Source organism: Gopherus evgoodei, chromosome 6 (genome assembly GCF_007399415.2).
Source record: "Gopherus evgoodei ecotype Sinaloan lineage chromosome 6, rGopEvg1_v1.p, whole genome shotgun sequence".
NCBI lineage: Eukaryota > Metazoa > Chordata > Testudines > Testudinidae > Gopherus > Gopherus evgoodei.
This window is the reverse complement of record NC_044327.1, coordinates 95,185,953-95,203,247: the sequence shown is the minus strand read 5'-3', so window position 1 is coordinate 95,203,247 and position 17,295 is coordinate 95,185,953. Positions and strand designations below refer to the sequence as shown.

The 17,295-nt window shown below is 41.1% G+C and overlaps 1 protein-coding gene across 4 annotated transcripts in view; it reads left to right on the top strand.

Moving 5' to 3' along the window:
* The window catches only part of CWC27 (CWC27 spliceosome associated cyclophilin), a 226,780-nt gene extending 211,486 nt beyond the window's left edge, over positions 1 to 15,294 (top strand). Inside the window, exons 14-15 of one of the 4 annotated variants that reach the window (XM_030567316.1) lie at positions 9,792 to 9,854; positions 11,566 to 15,294. In XM_030567316.1, coding sequence (XP_030423176.1) covers positions 9,792 to 9,854; positions 11,566 to 11,728 — 226 coding nt within the window. In that variant the 3' untranslated portion in view covers positions 11,729 to 15,294. Of the gene's footprint in view, positions 1 to 3,837; positions 3,920 to 9,791; positions 9,855 to 11,565 lie in introns of those variants that run through there. The other 3 variants (XM_030567317.1, XM_030567318.1, XM_030567319.1) reach the window with 3 other exon arrangements.
* The last annotated feature ends 2,001 nt before the right edge of the window (positions 15,295 to 17,295 follow it).

Sequence of the window (17,295 nt, the reverse complement as noted above, 5' to 3'; positions counted from 1 at the left end):
TCCTCTTCTTATGCCACTCATTACTCTGCTGGAAGTGAAAAGAGTGCCAGTGAGTTCATTCTTCCAGAACAGCTAACCTTTTTTTTTCCTATGAAGAGAAACCTCTTTTGCTTTGATCTGCGGACTCACTCATCTGTTTTGTCTGTCTGTTCATATGGGCTACAATTCTATCTCCTGGCTATATATCATGAGGGTGGCAGGAGGAAAATGTTGCAACATTTTCTCTGTTATTCATGTTTCTGAGGGAATACTCTGATTTCACAGTATTTTCAGGAAAGTTTTATGTTATAAGCAGGGCATAATTTAAAGAAAGAGGAATCACTCAAATATCACTCTGAAAAAATTGGCATTTTGCTTGTGGTCAGCGTTGTACTGAAGAAACATAAACAATAGAAGAAAATTAAGTTCCATGTTAGGCTCTACCTAACAAATTATTTAGACTCCTTGCAGTTATATCCAAAAATATATTCAAACAGTGATTAGAATGTTGTAAACCCCAGCTGTTTTCTCTTTTACCTCACTGACGGAGTGAACTGACAATCCATATAAAATGTAGTGATGGTAATTTACAATATTCATGACTTTGGTATTTATTGTGATGAACGTATTTGATCTAAATGTGGAAGGGATTTGTAGTTTTTGTACATGTTCTAGGCGTGTATATGTCTGCTAGTGGGAGTATAACTCTCAGGTCCATAGAGGCACTATTGCAAATTAGAATGTGAAAAGCTGTGCCTTGCTTCCCTCCGTGTCTCTTGATAGCGGAAGCAACAGTCACATTCTTAGCTAGTCTTGGTTTTGTATATGCACCTACTTTTAGGTAAAATTCATATTTGTGCTTTTAGCTTTAATAGATGTACAGTGGCCTAATTTTGACATGCAGACGTTGGTGTGGATAAATTTTGAAGGCACTCAAAATGAAAGATGACAGAACTTGTTCCTTTCGCTATTTGCAGCTGAGTTCTTCACTGGAGCACTTGCCTACCAATGCAGTAATACTTAGATGCTAGTAGACTTTAGGCACCTGCAAGGTTAAGTGGCACCTGAGCGGAGGGGTTTGAGAATGTCGGTGGCACCTAGTTGTTGGACTTGGGCACATAAGCCCATTTGTGTATCTAGCTCAGCAGTGGGCAAAGTTTTTGGCCCGAGGGCCACATCTGGGTGGGGAAATAGCATGTAGGGCCATGAATGTAAGGCTGGGGCAAGAGGTTGGGGTGTGGGAGGGGGTGCAGTGTGCAGGAAAGGGCTCAGGGGAAGGGGTTGGAGTGCATCAGGGGGCTTGGCAGGGAGTTGGGGTGCAGGAGGGGTGCAGCAGGGGGCTGAGGGCAGGGGTTGGGGTGCAGGAGGAGTGTGCGGTGCAGTGGGGGCTCAAGGCAGGGGGGTTGCGGTGCGGGGTGCAGGCAGGCTGCAAGCTCCAGCCCGGCACCACTTACCGTGAACAGCTCCGGGGTGGCAGCGGAGCACAGCAGGGCTAAGGCAGACTTCCTGCCTTCCCTGACCCCGTGCTGCTCCCAGAAGCAGCCAGCACCACACCCCTGTGGCCTCTGGGAGTGGGCTCACCGCGCTGCCATCGCCTGTGGGTACCTCCCCCGAAGCTCCCATTGGCCATGGTTCCCCATTCTCAGCCAATGGGAGCTGCGGGGGGGAGGGGGCAGTGTCTGCAAGCAAGGGCAGCGCACAGAGCCCTCTGTCTCCCACCAGGGGCCGCAGGGATGTGGTGCTGGCTGCTTCTAGGAGTGGTGCGGGGCCAAGGCAGGCAAGGAGCCTGCCTTAGCCCCACAGCGCCACGGGGATAGCAATCCTGTGGGCCTGGTCCAAAGCCTTGATGGGCCGGATCTGGCCCAGGGGCCATAGTTTGCCCTGATCTAGCTCCGTGGTCTGAATATTTTGGCACATTTTCAGCAAGCTCTCTATTAGAAGTCAGCTGTGAGCTGAAAATGTAAAGTGCTTCGTCTGTTTCTAGAATCTTCTGCAAAGAAACTGATTTCTTCCACTTTTCAAATACAGAAGAAACCAAACGGTTGGCGTGTGTGTCATAATAGCATAGAGTGAACTGTCAACTACTGGTGATAAGCATGAGTTGCAGAGTGGGGTTTTCAAAGTACTAACTCTGGGAGATTAAAAAGTGGAGCCATCAGCACAGTGACTGTAGACAAATTATCTGGGCAACTAGCTGTTTCACACAAAAAATAGAGTTTTGAACTGTGTACAATTTTCTTAAGACCACCTGCATATTTGTTGAACAGAATACTTAGCCAATTGCTTGGCAATGCAAATGTGGAGCTAGATTCAAGCTAGATTCAAAGCTACTCAGCATCACCATACCTAATTTTTTGGTGCCTAGCAAATCACTAAAAAGCGACAGAGTCCTTTGGCACCTTATAGACTAACAGACGTCATGCGTCTGACGAAGTAGGTGTTCACCCACGAAAGCTCATGCTCCAATATGTCTGTTAGTCTATAAAGTGCCACAGGATTCTTTGTCGCTTTTTACAGATCCAGACTAACATGGCTACCCCTCTGATACTTAGCAAATCACTGGGATTCACAATGTGTGAGCTAGGCACCTGGGCTCCCTATACAATGAATGCAGAAAGACAGGCACCTCTGAATGACATTCACAAAAGCCAGTACACTAGGCAGCTCCTTGACTAAATTAACCCATCGGAGATGCCAAGGTGAGGGTTGTGCCCCTAACTCTACACCTTTCAGGGAGTTCTGTGCCTCCCTCTGTTTGAGATTCTCAGTTGCAAACTCTTGGGGTTAGGCACCTCCTCTACTTTTGCAAAAAGCAAAAGAGCAGCAGGAGGAGGAGGAGGATCTCTTTCATAACTTTTAGCCCAGTGGTTAGCATACTCACCTGGGAGATGGTGATCCCCAGGTCAAGTCCCTGCTCCATTTGAGCAGGAGAGGGGATTTTAATAAGGATCTACCAGCTCTCAGGTGAGCGCTCTAACCAGTGGACTATGGGATATTCTGATGTGGGGGCTCTCTCAGTCTCTGTTCCTCTGTCGATAAATAATTTAAAAAGTCTTTGGAGCAGGGAGACTGGATCCTGAGTCTCCCACCTCCCAGGAGAGTGCTGCTGTGATCACTGGACCTCCAGTTTTACCCTAATTGTGAGCTCAACCGTACTACGTTAATAGGATGACACAATTCGTTACCTATAACAACAAGTGTTGATGGTATAAGGTGCAAAAGCAAGATAGACTGGATTGGTCCAAACAAAAAGGAGTATAGATATAACTCAAGGACAGTGTTAAGATCATGCTTGGAAAACAAGAAACACGTGGAACCAGAAATCAGTGAACCAAAATTGGTGTCTCGGAAGTTAGACCTATTGTGGATAAAATGATGGGAGGACAGGCTATTCCACCCATTATTCCCTTTTGTGGTCCTTAAAGAAAGAGACTTTGGGAGAAAAATTGGCCATTGGAGTGAGCTTCACTATCATGGCTGCCACCACCACCATATCCTGCGATGATGGACCTTCATTCTGATCCTGAGAGATCCAGACCAGGCCAAAGAGCAGGATCCAGATGATTCCGCCAATTTCTACCAGTTCCGACTGAATCCTGAACACCAGCTGAGCAGTGAAACTGTGTTCCCTCCTCCTTCCTTTTGTCCATTCCCTTCCCCATCTTATTTCTTCTCTGTCCTACTATCCCTCTTATATTTTCTGGCTTAGCTGGCCAAGACGGTATATTTTGCTACACTGCTGTAAGCCTATGACCAGAAAGAGGCAGTTAAATGCAACCTAAACAACCCGATGCTGGTACAAGTTTACCAGGTCTCAGAGTGGCTGACAAGACTGTCTCATGCCTGTTTTTCCACCAGTGAGGTTGTAAGTGAAAATAAACAACAGACACTCTGACGGGATTCCTGGGGTGCAATCTGCTGTGGGATGCTGAGCCTACTGTCCTACCAACCTGGGGTATCCCTCACACTGATGATGTTGGCAAGCTACAAACCTCTGGCAGGTACTGTACTTACAGATATCCACAGGAAGGGACTGAGTTACACGAATGCTTCTCCCAGCCACTCATGAACCAACAGCAGAGAGGCTCAAGCCAATTCCCTCCAGTTCCCCAGCCCTGCACCCTCAGAACTATATTGTCTTTCCTTGGTCAGAAGCCTGACCAGTGTAAGTTCATTACCCAGTCCACCCCTCCCTCACAGTGGAGAAGACACACACTAGCCTTTGTAAACTAAGCTGAGATTTCCCAAGCACTTTAACAAAAACATTGTTTTAGATAAAATATAGAACAGATTTATTAACTACAGAAAAATAGATTTTAAGTGATTATAAGTAGTATATGTAGAGATCAAAGTTGGTTACCTAAGAAATAAAAGTAAATTCACAATCTGAGTTATAAACTAAACAAGATTTGAATCAAACAGTGTCTCACCCTGATAGGTGGTACTAGCAAGTCAGAGATCTTCAATACACAAGCTGGGACCACTCTCCCCAGTTCATAGTCTTTGTCCTTCAGACATATTTCCAAGTGTTGAGTTGTAGGGGGAGTGAGGCCAAGCCATGATGTCATTTCCCCACTTCATAGTTTCTCCCAGCTTGCTTGAAAGATCTTTTGCTATGACATGGGTCGAGCAGTTTCCATTGTATATGTGCTTGCTCTCTCTGACAAGTCTCCATTGTATAAAGTTCTTGGGACAGTGGCTTCCCTTTAATGGGCTATCAGCACATCTGGCTACTCTACTGTTGTACCTGAAAGACAGGTTGTGGTTGATCCCAACCTAACAACATATTTCAGTATTACACACACACAGCAAAACTTCATAACTTCACATACAATGATAGTACATACAATCCAATAGAACATTAGCGTTCAACAGATCAACTTTTAAAATGACACCCCACAAGGCATACTTAGTATAAAACATCATAATTATATGCCAGTGGTGAATGTGGGGGTTCCAGGGTTCTGCTTTGAGGCACAGAGTGTCACAGATATAGAAGATGCATTTTCTATCTTTGTTGTTCTTTTCTTTCCCCTTTTGTGTGCTTTGTCTTGTTTTATTTTTCTAGGAAGCAGAATTAGACTTTAACAGCAACAACCCATCTCAACTAATTCTCTTTTCCCCAAAAAAGATGGCAATTACAATCTTTAATACCATCTAAGAGACTGTCAAGGGGGTTTTAATAAAAGGTCATTTTAATAAAAATGATGTTTAATTATGTGTTTGCCATGCTACTAAGCAGGCTGCCGTCTCTGTATACTAAACCTAAACCATGTTGGCCAGTGACTGAGTTATGTTAACACCTTTGATACAACTGTGCTTTAACCACCAGGCTACAGAGCCATTCTCATACTTCTCTCCCTGGCCCTCTCTTTCCTCTGTCCCAGAATAGAGGCTGACTCAAAATCACAATCTCCTTCCGGTTTCCCCCAGCCTTGGGAAAGAGTAGACTGTACCTAGTCTACACCCAGCTCAGCATCTGTAGCCCAGCAAGCTGAGGAAGAAGCCCTGTGTGAGAATCCCACATTTCCTATCATCCTGTACTGCAAACGTGGTGTTATCTATTAAAACTGAAAGCACCAAATTATGAAATGTATACAGAGTGTATGTAACACTTCCAAAGAATGTTGTCATTCTTGTTGTATCTTAATTTTAGAGAACAGTACTCTAATTTTCATATTTAATAAACTGAGAAGAAAAAGGACAAATGCAGTAGTAAGTGTCAACTAAAATAAATTATTGTTCAGTCTCTTTTAGAATTAAACTACAAACTTGCAGTCATGAGTCACCACAAGAGCAAATTAAGTTGTACTGAATTTTAGATATCAGAGGGGCAGCCGTGTTAGTCTGGATCTGTAAAAGCAGCAAAGAATCCTATGGCACCTTATAGATTAACAGACGTTTTGGAGCATGAGCTTTCGTGGGTGAGTGGGTATTCACCCACGAAAGCTCATGCTCCAAAACATCTGTTAGTCTATAAGGTGCCACAGGATTCTTTGCTGAATTTTAGATATTATAAAGAAAATAAATTGTAGAGGTATTAGTGTGCACAGAATTATAACCTACTGACATGTTATATATTGGAACAAGTCTAACATATGCATGTATATGTTCTTAGGACATTGTAAAATGTAGGCATGCTTTCAATTCAGTACAATCAGTGATTTATAGAAGCACATAAGTCAGGAGTTTATTGTGCTGAAAATCAGTCACTGTCATGGATGATTTTTTTTTTTAAGACAAACATGTTGAAAGAAAAACAAGTTAAAACACTTTGATTTCTATTAAATGAGAAAATTAGATGTAATCATAGAGAAGTTATCCATAAAAAGTGTTACATGTTCAGGTTTGTGCTTCAAGCTTTTGTGGAAAATGGCTTCTTTCATTCAGATTTTAGTATATTATATAAGCATGATAAGACAATATTTACTCCTGTGATGAAACTTTCATACTGATGCTGATTTTTTTAAGATTTCATGTCTTTCCCAAGTACCTGCTAATGAATACAAATTACTAAAAACATGAACAGCCTTATTACACAATCGTGTAAACACTTAGCACTTGTCTATATGGGAACTTAGTTTGCACTAGTTGAGATTCCTGTTGGCAAGCATGGATGCAAGAATGCTCTGCAGATATGCTATGCTGGCAGCTGCAAATAGGCAAAGGCTGTTTGTGCTTTATATAAGCTGTTGGCATTAGGTGGCTTTGGTTTTGGAGTGCAGTTGCCATGCCATCAAGCAGATGATGTGGCTACAACAGTGGCTCCTCCAGAAGCAACAGGGGATGGAGGAAAAGCGGGGACATCAACGAGGAACTGCTACTACACAAGCTTTTCCTGGAGCAGCTTCACACAGTGCAGCGCCATTTCTGGGCCCGGGAAACCAGCATTGATTGGTGGCAGAGAATATTTCTTCAAACCTGGGATGACCAGCAGTGGCAACAGAATTTCAGGGTGGTGAAGGCAGCTTTTTGTAGATCTGTGCTGAATTGGCCTTGGGGCTACAGTAGTAGCGGTGTCGCATACCGGTTGAGATGTTGATGTCGCCATTGCCATATGAAAGACAGCCACTCCTGACTGTTAACTGGTCCATTGCCAACTATTCAGCATGGGGAGATTGACTGTTGGGACCATTGTTGTGAAGGTGTGTGCTGCTGCTGTGCAGAAGGTATTGTTGAACCAGGTTATACAGCTTGGTGCTCAGGAGATTGATGGCTTTGCACATGTGGGGTTCCCAAACTCTATTGGAGCAACTGATGAGAGCCAAGTGCTTATCTTTTCCCTGCCGCATCACACCTTGGAGGTTATAAACAGAAAAGACTATTTCTCCAAGGCCTGGTCAACTGCCATGGCAGATTTACAAACATAAATGCTGGGTGTTCTGGAAAGGTCCTTAATGCTAGGATCTTTCAGAACTCACATCAGGTTTAAATGCTGGGTGTTCTGGAAAGGTCCTTAATGCTAGGAGCTTTCAGAACTCACATCAGGTTTAAATGCTGGGTGTTCTGGAAAGGTCCTTAATGCTAGGATCTTTCAGAACTCACATCAGGTTATCTTTAACGAATAGTGGAAAGTTTGCCCCCCAGGATCACTATGGACAATAATGGTATAGAGATTGCTCCAGTCTTTGTGAGAGACCTGGAGCATATTATCTGCTTCTCTAGTTTATGAAGCTGCTCACAGACCATTGGAGAGAAGAAAAGGAACAGTTTAACTATCGCCTCAGTACTTACAAAGTGACAGTGGAGTGTGAGTTGGGTAGTCACAAAGCTATATGGTGCTGTCTTTATGACTGGGTTAGAAGCTGCAGAACAAAACTTGCCTAGGAGAATAGCTGTGGGTTGTATTTTGCACAGTATTTGTGAAAGGGAGAAAGTCTTCACAATGAGTGGGAGGTGAAGGTACAGAAATTTGCTGAACACCATAAGCAACCATTAAGGCATCCACTGAAAAGTGTAAACCACCAGGTTAATGCTGTCAGAGATGCTTTTTGTTCTTACTTGGAATTTGGTGCCTGAAGATGTGCAATTGTTATCCATGTTTGAGGGATGGTGGGGCAGGGTGTTGAATTGTGAGCACTGGAGTGGCTTTTTTGGGTGGTGAAAGTGGCATGTTGTCACACTCTTTATCTTGAGCTTGTGTTGTTACTCTTTGTAAGACCACATTACCTATGAAAATTTGTACTTATTGTGTACTATGCTTGGATTCCAGATTATTTGTAATTTTCAGGGCTTTTTATTGCTCAGTATGTGCCAGTCCGTAACTGCCAAGAATGAAATACATTACACATTTTGCTAACAATTGTAAACAAACAGATTTAAATTGAAAAAGTTCAAAATTCAAATATAGTGTGGTGGATGGGGGCAATTCCTATTCACAGATGAGTGAACAAATTGCCTTTGCTGCTGCTTGTCCTTCTGAGATTGATTGTCAGGGCTCAACATTGCCAAGTGGATTGGATAACTTGAATATGCTGAGCTTCCACATGACGGTGCTATCAGTGCCCTGGGCTGGGGCTGGGGCTGGGGCTGGGGCAGGGGCGGGGAATGACCCTGGGAGCACAGGAGCAGGGCTACAGATGGGAACATCTGCTAGTGTTCCCAATACCCTGTGTTATCCAGAGGCTGGGGGTAGGGCTATGATCATTGGGCAGGAGAGAGAAGGGAATTAGTAGATGGATAAGTGCCCCCATTTCATGGCATGGGTTTGAAAAGAGCCGACGACTGGGGCCTCAGGATGTGATAGATTGCCTTGCAGGCCCAGTTGTCATTTCATAAATGTGTTGGAGGACAGGTTTGGAAGAAGGAGTATGGCTGGGTGATTGGGCCAAAAACTCAGAAAGGCCCCCAGGTCACATCCGCACAAAATGGCAGTAGCCAGGAGGCACTTAGAAAAGAAATTAGCACAGCAGTATAACATAACATGGATGATTACTTACATGCCGAGGTCCCCTTGACAGGCTCTGTAGGTTCTTCTCCCTGTGTCCGAAACTGGGAATTGGGCTGGCTTCCTGTACGGCCACTCTCTGGGTCCCAAGTTCTGAAGAGATCCTGGCTGTTCAGGGAGATTTCTTCTCTGTCCTCCTCATTGTCATCCTCCTCCGACTTGTGCTCTTGCATTGAGTCCCTGCAAGGCCATCATGTGAGCTAAAAATGCCTTTCCACATCCTTAAAAAATGGACAGGTCAAATGGCCAACGATGGATCTGTCATCCTTGCTGTCTTCGTATGTTTGCCTTAGCTGTTGGATTTTTATACAGCACTGAGAGGCGTCTTGGTAGTGACCCTTTTCAACCATCTGTTTTAATATTTCCTCTAACAGTTTCTTATTGTATTGGCTGGCCACAAAAGCTGCCTGCACTCCCATTTCTCCCCAGATGGCTAGATTATCAAGGTTCTGACTACAGCTGCAAGCAGCTGCTTGAGGACTATCAAAGTTGTCTGCAGCAGCATTCTGTGTACATGAACGATAATCTGCACTAACTTAATTCGCATCAAATTTAGTACACCTAGATAACAGGGCACCAACTAGGGAGAGGGTGTGCTTTAAAGGTTTGCATCACATATACACAGGCTTTTTCAATCCTCACTAACACAAGTTAGTATGGACTAAAGTGCCCATGCAGAGAAGCCATTACTTTTAAGTGTAGTTCTTGCTACTGCTAGTAGTGCCCAAAAACTTAATTGAGGGTGCGTCTATACTACCAGCCAGATCAGAGGGTAGTGTTTGATGTATCGGGGATCGATTTACTGCATCTCGTCTGGACGCAATAAATCAATCTGCTAATCAACACCCATACTCCACCTCGGCAGGAGGAGTAAGTGGAGTCGATGGGGGAGCCGCGGCAGCCGACTCGCCGCCATGAGCACGGCCAGGTAAGTTGAACTAAGATACTTTGACTTCAGCTACACGAATAGCATAGCTGAAGTTGCATATCTTAGTTCGAACCCCCCCACCGCTAGTGTAGCCCAGGCCTGAGACTATTCACAGAAGTGTGAACTAATAGTGGTTGCAGAACTGGATCCATAGATAGGAAGCAGAACAAAACATTTATATATCAGATTTAACTGTACTCCATTGAATGCAAATGAAATTGTCACCTTTTGTATGGAACTTTCAAATTTTAAAGTCTTTTGTACCGATTTTAAAATAGCAGTTTTGCATAGCAAATCTCTCTTCTGAGAGGGCAGAAGTAGAAATTAACGGAGTGGAGGTTTTTTCATTTAAAATGTTACAATCAATAGGCACACTTAAGTATATATAAAGTTAAATCGAATCCAGTTCAGCATGTTGCAAGGTGGAAAAGTATCTGACATGTCAGTAAAGATCATTGTTTTACAACTGGTAAACTTGTCATACGTATGCGTGGTTCATTTTGTCTTTTTTCAGTAGAGCAATTGAATTTTATTCCCTTAAAAATTTTATTTTGGCTAGCCTAAAATTTCATGTTTTCTGACATCTTCCATACTAATTCCCACTTCAGTGACACTTACTAATAAGGCCAGAGTTGATCAACTCCAGGCTTTCCTGCCACTGACTATGCCAACAAGATATCTATGACTCTAGAACATGTTAACATTTTCAGACCACTGGGAAGTTTATTAAATGGAGAACTACCAATATGGTCAAGATTTCAAATCAACAGTAGAAAGAAAAAGTTGACTTGAAGAGCAGAATTAGAGTTTAATCTAAGAAAAGGCTTGGCAGAATTCAATTTTTATGTTTTATAATGTTCATAGATAATATCCATTTTATGTACGCATTTTTTCAATTTTATCCACTTAAGTTTTCATGGTTGTGAGAAATTAAGGGCGTCAGACAATATTTATTTAATGACCATAGAATTTGAAATGCAAAAAGTTAAAGCTTTGTAAACATTAAAACACAAACTGTCAAAATCACATCATAATACACAGTAAACATTCTTAAATCACACCCTAAGTTCTCAAGCAGCATTTTTCTGACTTTGTCTATTGTAAATTTTGATTATCAATGGAAACATGTTGTCGTGGGTTTGTCTGTATGGTGAAATCTGGGTTTACCAACATTTACCAATAAAAATCTGAGCCTTCCAAACCTTTTTATGAATGAGAAAGCATGTTCAGTTTAAAGTGGAACAGGAGGACTGATGCATTCCCTGTTTAATCTTAAAGGTTGTGATCCCGTAGAATGCATTCCCTGAACTTACTTTAGGAGTTTTCAATGCAAAAATAGAAATAGGCCTACAATCATGCTGACCATAGGTATTAAAAGGAAAGTCCATAGTGACTAATAGGAAAACTTGAAAAACACTCCCAGTTTCTGGAAAGATTATATTTCACTCATCTGGGAAGGTGCATCAAATAGAAACAAGACAAAAGAACTCGATACTAGAAATAAAAGCCCATCAGACAACACTGATATGAGAACATTTAAACTTGCAAGTAAAAGTGGTTACCCTGTGATATGTAGTAGTAGTAAATTCATTTTTGCATTTGATGACCATCTCACAACAGTACATTTTGCCAGGGATATTGTAATTACAATTTCTAATGTCACTTCTTTCACTCAGCAAGTTTGAAGTATGATTTGTTTGGGTTTTTTTAGGTTGTCACATGTACTTCAGTTTGAGGACAGAAGCAGAAAAGTGAAAGATGCAAGCATGCAAGATGAAGACACTTTTGAAATCTATGATCCTCGGAATCCTGTAAATAAGAGGAGAAGAGAACAAAGCAAAAGGATAATGCGGGAGAAAAAAGAAAGGAGATGAAATGAATGTAAAGCTGTCCAGAGCTGGCTTGGAAAGTGTAATAAAGTATTGGCCCTTCAATAGCTGTAGTTCCTAAAAATATCACTTTACAAGTGTGAAAAGGAATCTCTGTTGTCTGATTTTGAAATACAGCTATCTTATTTGTTTTATGAATTGTGCAGTAAAATAAGCAAATGCTCTCAGTGCATAATCCAAGCTCTCTTTAAACACTTTGAAATTTTAATAAATATATAATAGTGTTGGTCATTGTTTTAATCAATGTATAGCAATTAAATACTGAGAATAGTGTAATTAGAAGGTATGTTTTCAAGACAGTGAAGAAAAGATATTTTCCAAAATGAAAATGTTAAGGAATGGAAAAAAAAATATTCCCACCAGCTGTACAGGCTTTTTTAAGATTTAATTTTTTAAAATTGTAAGATTAAATCCATTTACAGATGATTGATTTTTTTTGTTTAGTTAAGCAATTGGGTTCTTCATTGTATCACAAAGTTCAGAAGATAGATTTAAAAATTCCAGACTTCCAGCACAAACTGTACAATGTTCCCAGCTCTCTTGAAACTCAATCAAAATTTAATTTGAGGGTGTGGTTAAATTTTCTTCATCTTGAGAAACATATCCAAAAAATTACTTGGAAAGACATGATAATCTACAAGTTTGGAAATGTTATTTCACAAGCTTGAGAACATTTTAGAATCCAAATTTAAATAGCAATTAATATGGGAAGAAACCCAATAATTTACATCACATTTTCATAAGAAGCTTAGACTCTGAGAATGAGAGTAGTTATTACAAAGTACCCTTTCTTTAATTTCATCTTCTCTACTGATTTGTCAGTATTGCAAGTTTATTTATTTATCTCAGTACTGAGATACAGAAATTGCAAAACTAATCTCAGACTCTTGTTTTTAAAGACTTTACAGCTAGCATGTAGTGACCTTAAAGCCACCAGAGGAAGCTTCAAATTTAAATAACTGTACATGACGCAGCTTTCTCTAGCACATAATGGAAGTGTGTATAAAAGAAAAATATATCTGAAATCCCAGGGAATATGGCATTTTTGGTTGTATAAATTTCTAAGCTACACATACATATAGTAAAGCAGTTAGTTGGTAACAACTAAATAAGGGGACAACAAGGTCATTAAAAAGTGAGAGTAGTTGAGTGTTTTGCTGCTGTCGTTTTTAGAACAAGTTCAGTAGGGTATGGTGCCTTATCAAACCGCCACTACCAAGTTCCTTGATAGGGTCTGACGTGTGAGGTACATAAACCTGGCTTGGTGTGTTAATGTGGTCCAAATGGCAGAGGTTAGATTAATGCAGAATATTGCTTAAATGTGCTATGTAATCTCTGAGATAAGAAGAAAAAAACTTGTAGGTGTGAAACAAGTTCCTGGAGAAGGCTGTCAATGTCATCCTCTTGTTCTGAGTGAATTATATTCTAGCAGGGTATAGCAGAGTTAAGAGAGGTTACATTCTTAATGCTGTCATTCACCCAAAAAAAAACCAAAAGTGAGTCAAAGTTCTTTGTGATCTGCTTTAGAATCTGTAAATAATTTTCTGGTGGGCTGTCATTACTACTTACCAGAAGGCAGAGAACAATTTTCCATCCACAGTCACATACTGAGTCACATCTCTTTATTTATTGCTTTCCTAGGAGAGCCAATAGAAAGTTTTAGAACAATCATTGGTAAAAATGATTATCAAATCTCCTCATTCCACAGGGGGAAATGACTAAGCTGACATCCTCTTGCTAATGCAGTGTGTCTGAAAATAAATATAAATAAAAAATTTACATTATTGAAATAAATAACTATGATTAATACTTATCCGAATTGTTTATACACATTTGATTAAGCTGGAAGAATTGATATTACAGTGCTTTAAAAGAAATCAGTTTCAGTGGCCTTTTTAGTGTCATAACTTGTGAACAGTCAAATCTTTGGAATTAAGGAGCAAGTTATATCTTAAAATGGAAAAAGAATGGCCATGTACACAGGCATCTGTTTACAATGAATAGAGTTCCTGCAGATTATAGCTTTAAATAAAAGTATTAAATAGTAAAAAAGAGGTCACCATCGGCCAACTATATGTACTTTCAAAGGGTGAAATGCACTCCTCGGCATAATTGAGTTTTGTATGGAAGACTACATGAGTGGAAGAGTACATGCTAACATTGTCCCACAGTGATAAAGCTGCAATACTACGATGGCTATTCCCTCCCATAGACCTGTAAATCCTGAGCCTCTTCTTTTGTCCATCCCACTCCTAATAACCTCATCTGGGGTATCTGTTTTACTCAGAGATGGCAGCAGTACCTCTTAGGCCTTGTCTTGACTAAGTTAAAAGGTATGATAATAGAATGTGTTAACTTATACATACTAATAACTAGTTTTAAAAATCTAATGCAGTTAAGGCATTCTGCTATTAACATGTGCTAAACTGATCAAGTTAAAGCTTACTGGGGAGCCTAGATTTTAAATTTGAGCAGTTATATCATGCTGAAGTATACAGTGCCTTGTCTACACTAGACTTAAAACATGTTAGAACATGTAATGACATTATCAGTTCACCTTGTTCTAAGGTGATTTTTTTTTGCTTTATTCACTTTGAATTAAATTCCACTGGTAATATTGGATTGTCTTTCAGACAGTTTACATATATTGAGTTAATCTTTTTCAACTTTGTCAACAATTCTAAAGAATTAATAAGACTTTGAATTATCCCATAATCAGTATGAGTCAAAACAAGGAAGGGATGTATACAGTAACTGGTCTCCTACATCTCTTGAACAGTATTCATTTACTATTTTTTTAAATATTGGCTAAGATCATGCCATTAATATATATTATAGTCTATAACAACCTCACCAAAAATGATGTTCATGATACAGGCCAAATAAATATTTTCATTGTGGTAGATTCTTCCACAGTGCGGGAGCCACAACAAAAATCATTTAGAGTTTTATCATCTTCAGACACTTTACAGTAATCTGCATATAAAAATGGGGGAAGTAATTTAACTGCCTAAGGACGTACCCATCATTTGTATTGTGAACAGAATGGATATAGGCTCTAATTTTGCAGTTGAATCTGCTCCTGTGAGGAACCCCATTGTATTCTACCCATGTGGAACTAGTGGGAGCATCAGGGACATAGTTTGAAGCTTGTAAAGTAACTATGATGATAGTAGAAGAACTATACAATATAGTGAACACTATTTTTATGAAAAGTAACATTTAATATAGCTTTATAAATCAATAACAATTTGCTATTTACAGTGAAAACTGTCACTACAGTAACTTTTTTTTTTCAATATTGTAGTCCAGGGGTCGGCAACTTTCAGTACACAGCCCATCAGGGTAATCCACTGGTGGGCCGAGAGACATTTTGTTTACATTGACTGTCCGCAGGCATGGCCTCCTGCAGCTCACAGTGGTGACAGTTCGCCAGTGGGATCTGCAGGAAGCAGCACGGGCTGCAAGGACATAGAAACATAGAAGTCATACAAACAGTCTGAGCAGTTTGGTCCTGTCAATATAATAAAGCAAAGTCCTGGGCACATCAAGTGTGTGCAGTTTCTTTTCTGTATATGACAAATGGTTTCAGAAAGACAACAAGTAGGTTGATAGATTAAATTCATCTGGGGGATGAATTTCAGGTAAGGTCTTAGGACCACCTTATCTCTGTGAAATTATGTATAGGGAGTTCATCCATAAGTGGCTGAAGCTCGCTCACTCTTCTGGCCAAAGCAGTAGCCACAAGGAAGACAATGTTAAGAATGACGTCTTGCAAGGAGCATTTTGAGGAGTGTGCTGATGTCCCAGGTTCTCTGACCAATAAGTATGTAATAGTCCTTTCAGGAACTTTGATACAGTGGAGAGAGAAACAACCAGGCATAACTGCCAGTGGATGATAAGCTGGAATTTCTGCAATGTGGACCTAAATGAGTGAAAGGCCAGACTCTTTCAGGTGCAACAGATAGGCAAAGATCTTCAATATAGAGGGCTGGATAGAGTCTGAGCCATGTTGGGCTGCTTATATCAAAAGCATCTTCCATTTAGATGAATATATCTTTTTGGTCAATGTTTCCTGCTCTCTTTCAGGATTTTCTGAACCTGAAAGGCGCAGTTCTCATCTCTGGTACTTAACCAACCACTAGCCATGCTGTCAGCTGCAGTGACTTTGGGTCTAAAGAGAGTATCTGGCCATGGTGTTAGGAGAGCAGGTCGAGGCAGTGTGGGAACTGGATCAGTAGCTGAATGAATACCTGCAGCATGTCAGTCAGCCAAAACTACTTCAGCCAGTATGGTTATGAGAATCATCATGGCTTTGTCTCTTCTGATTTTGGAAAGCACCCTTGGGATAAGGGGAAAAATCCGTGAAAAGTCATATAGGAGGTTCTGGGACCACTGCAGACGGAAGCATCCATTGGTGAACTTGAGTTCACACCCCTTCTGACACTTGGTGGCGAACAAGTATATCACAGGGGTATTCCAATGAAGGAATATCATGTATAATGGACCTTGGGATGTTGAGGTGGAACTTCATGTCTTCGGGTGAATCAGTCCCTTGCATCTGTAAGTGGTCCAAGTAGGCTATCCAACCTGTCTGACATATCTGTGATCAATGTCCTTGTCAGAAAGGGGGGCAGGAAATAGTACTCCTCCATGCACCTTTGTCAGTTCATTCCATCATCTGCAATGATGTGAGTTGGAATCATGAACTTCTTGCTCATTTGATGTTTTGCCAGTGAATAGACAGATGTGAGCCAGAACTCAAATGGTTTCAGGTGAAGTCAGGTAAACGGTACCACATACATGCACATCAAAATATGGCCTAGCAGTCCACGACATCCATAATGTCAGGTTTGATTCTATCCTGAGCACTAGCAATTGTATCAACAGGGACCTGTCTTCAAAAGGATACATTCTCATTGTCCTGGCGCTGATCAGGTCTCCTATGAATTCTATTGATCTGCAGTGGGATGAGACCACTTCTACACAAAAGCAAAATAACAGCCATACTGGGTCAGAGCAAAGGTCCATCTAGCTCACTATCCTGTCTTCCAACAATGGCCAATGCCAAATGCCCCAAAGGGAATGAACAGAACAGTTAATCATCAAATAGATCACTAGGAGGCCCAGGTGACAGAACAGGAAGAGGGCATAGTCAAGGTTTGCTGCCACCTCTTGCTGGGATCTGCTTATGATCAGCCAATTGCCCAGGTAATGAACATCCTTTCTTATACAGCCTGGTCTACACTGAAGTTAGGTCAACCTGACTGCATCAGCAGTGGTGTGGAAAATCCAAACCCCTGAATGATGTAGTTAAGCTGACCTAGCCACCCATGTAGGCACTAATATGTCAGTGGAGGAATTCTTCAGGGGCCTAGCTACTGCTTCTTGGGAAGGTGGATTACTACACTGATGGGCAAGCTCCTCCCATCACTGTAGTGCGTATCTACACTGAAGCGCTACAGCAGAGCAGCTGCAGCTGTGCTGCTGTAGCATTTCAAGCATAGGCAAGCCATCAGATATGCTGCTACTACTGCTAGACATTTTGTGAA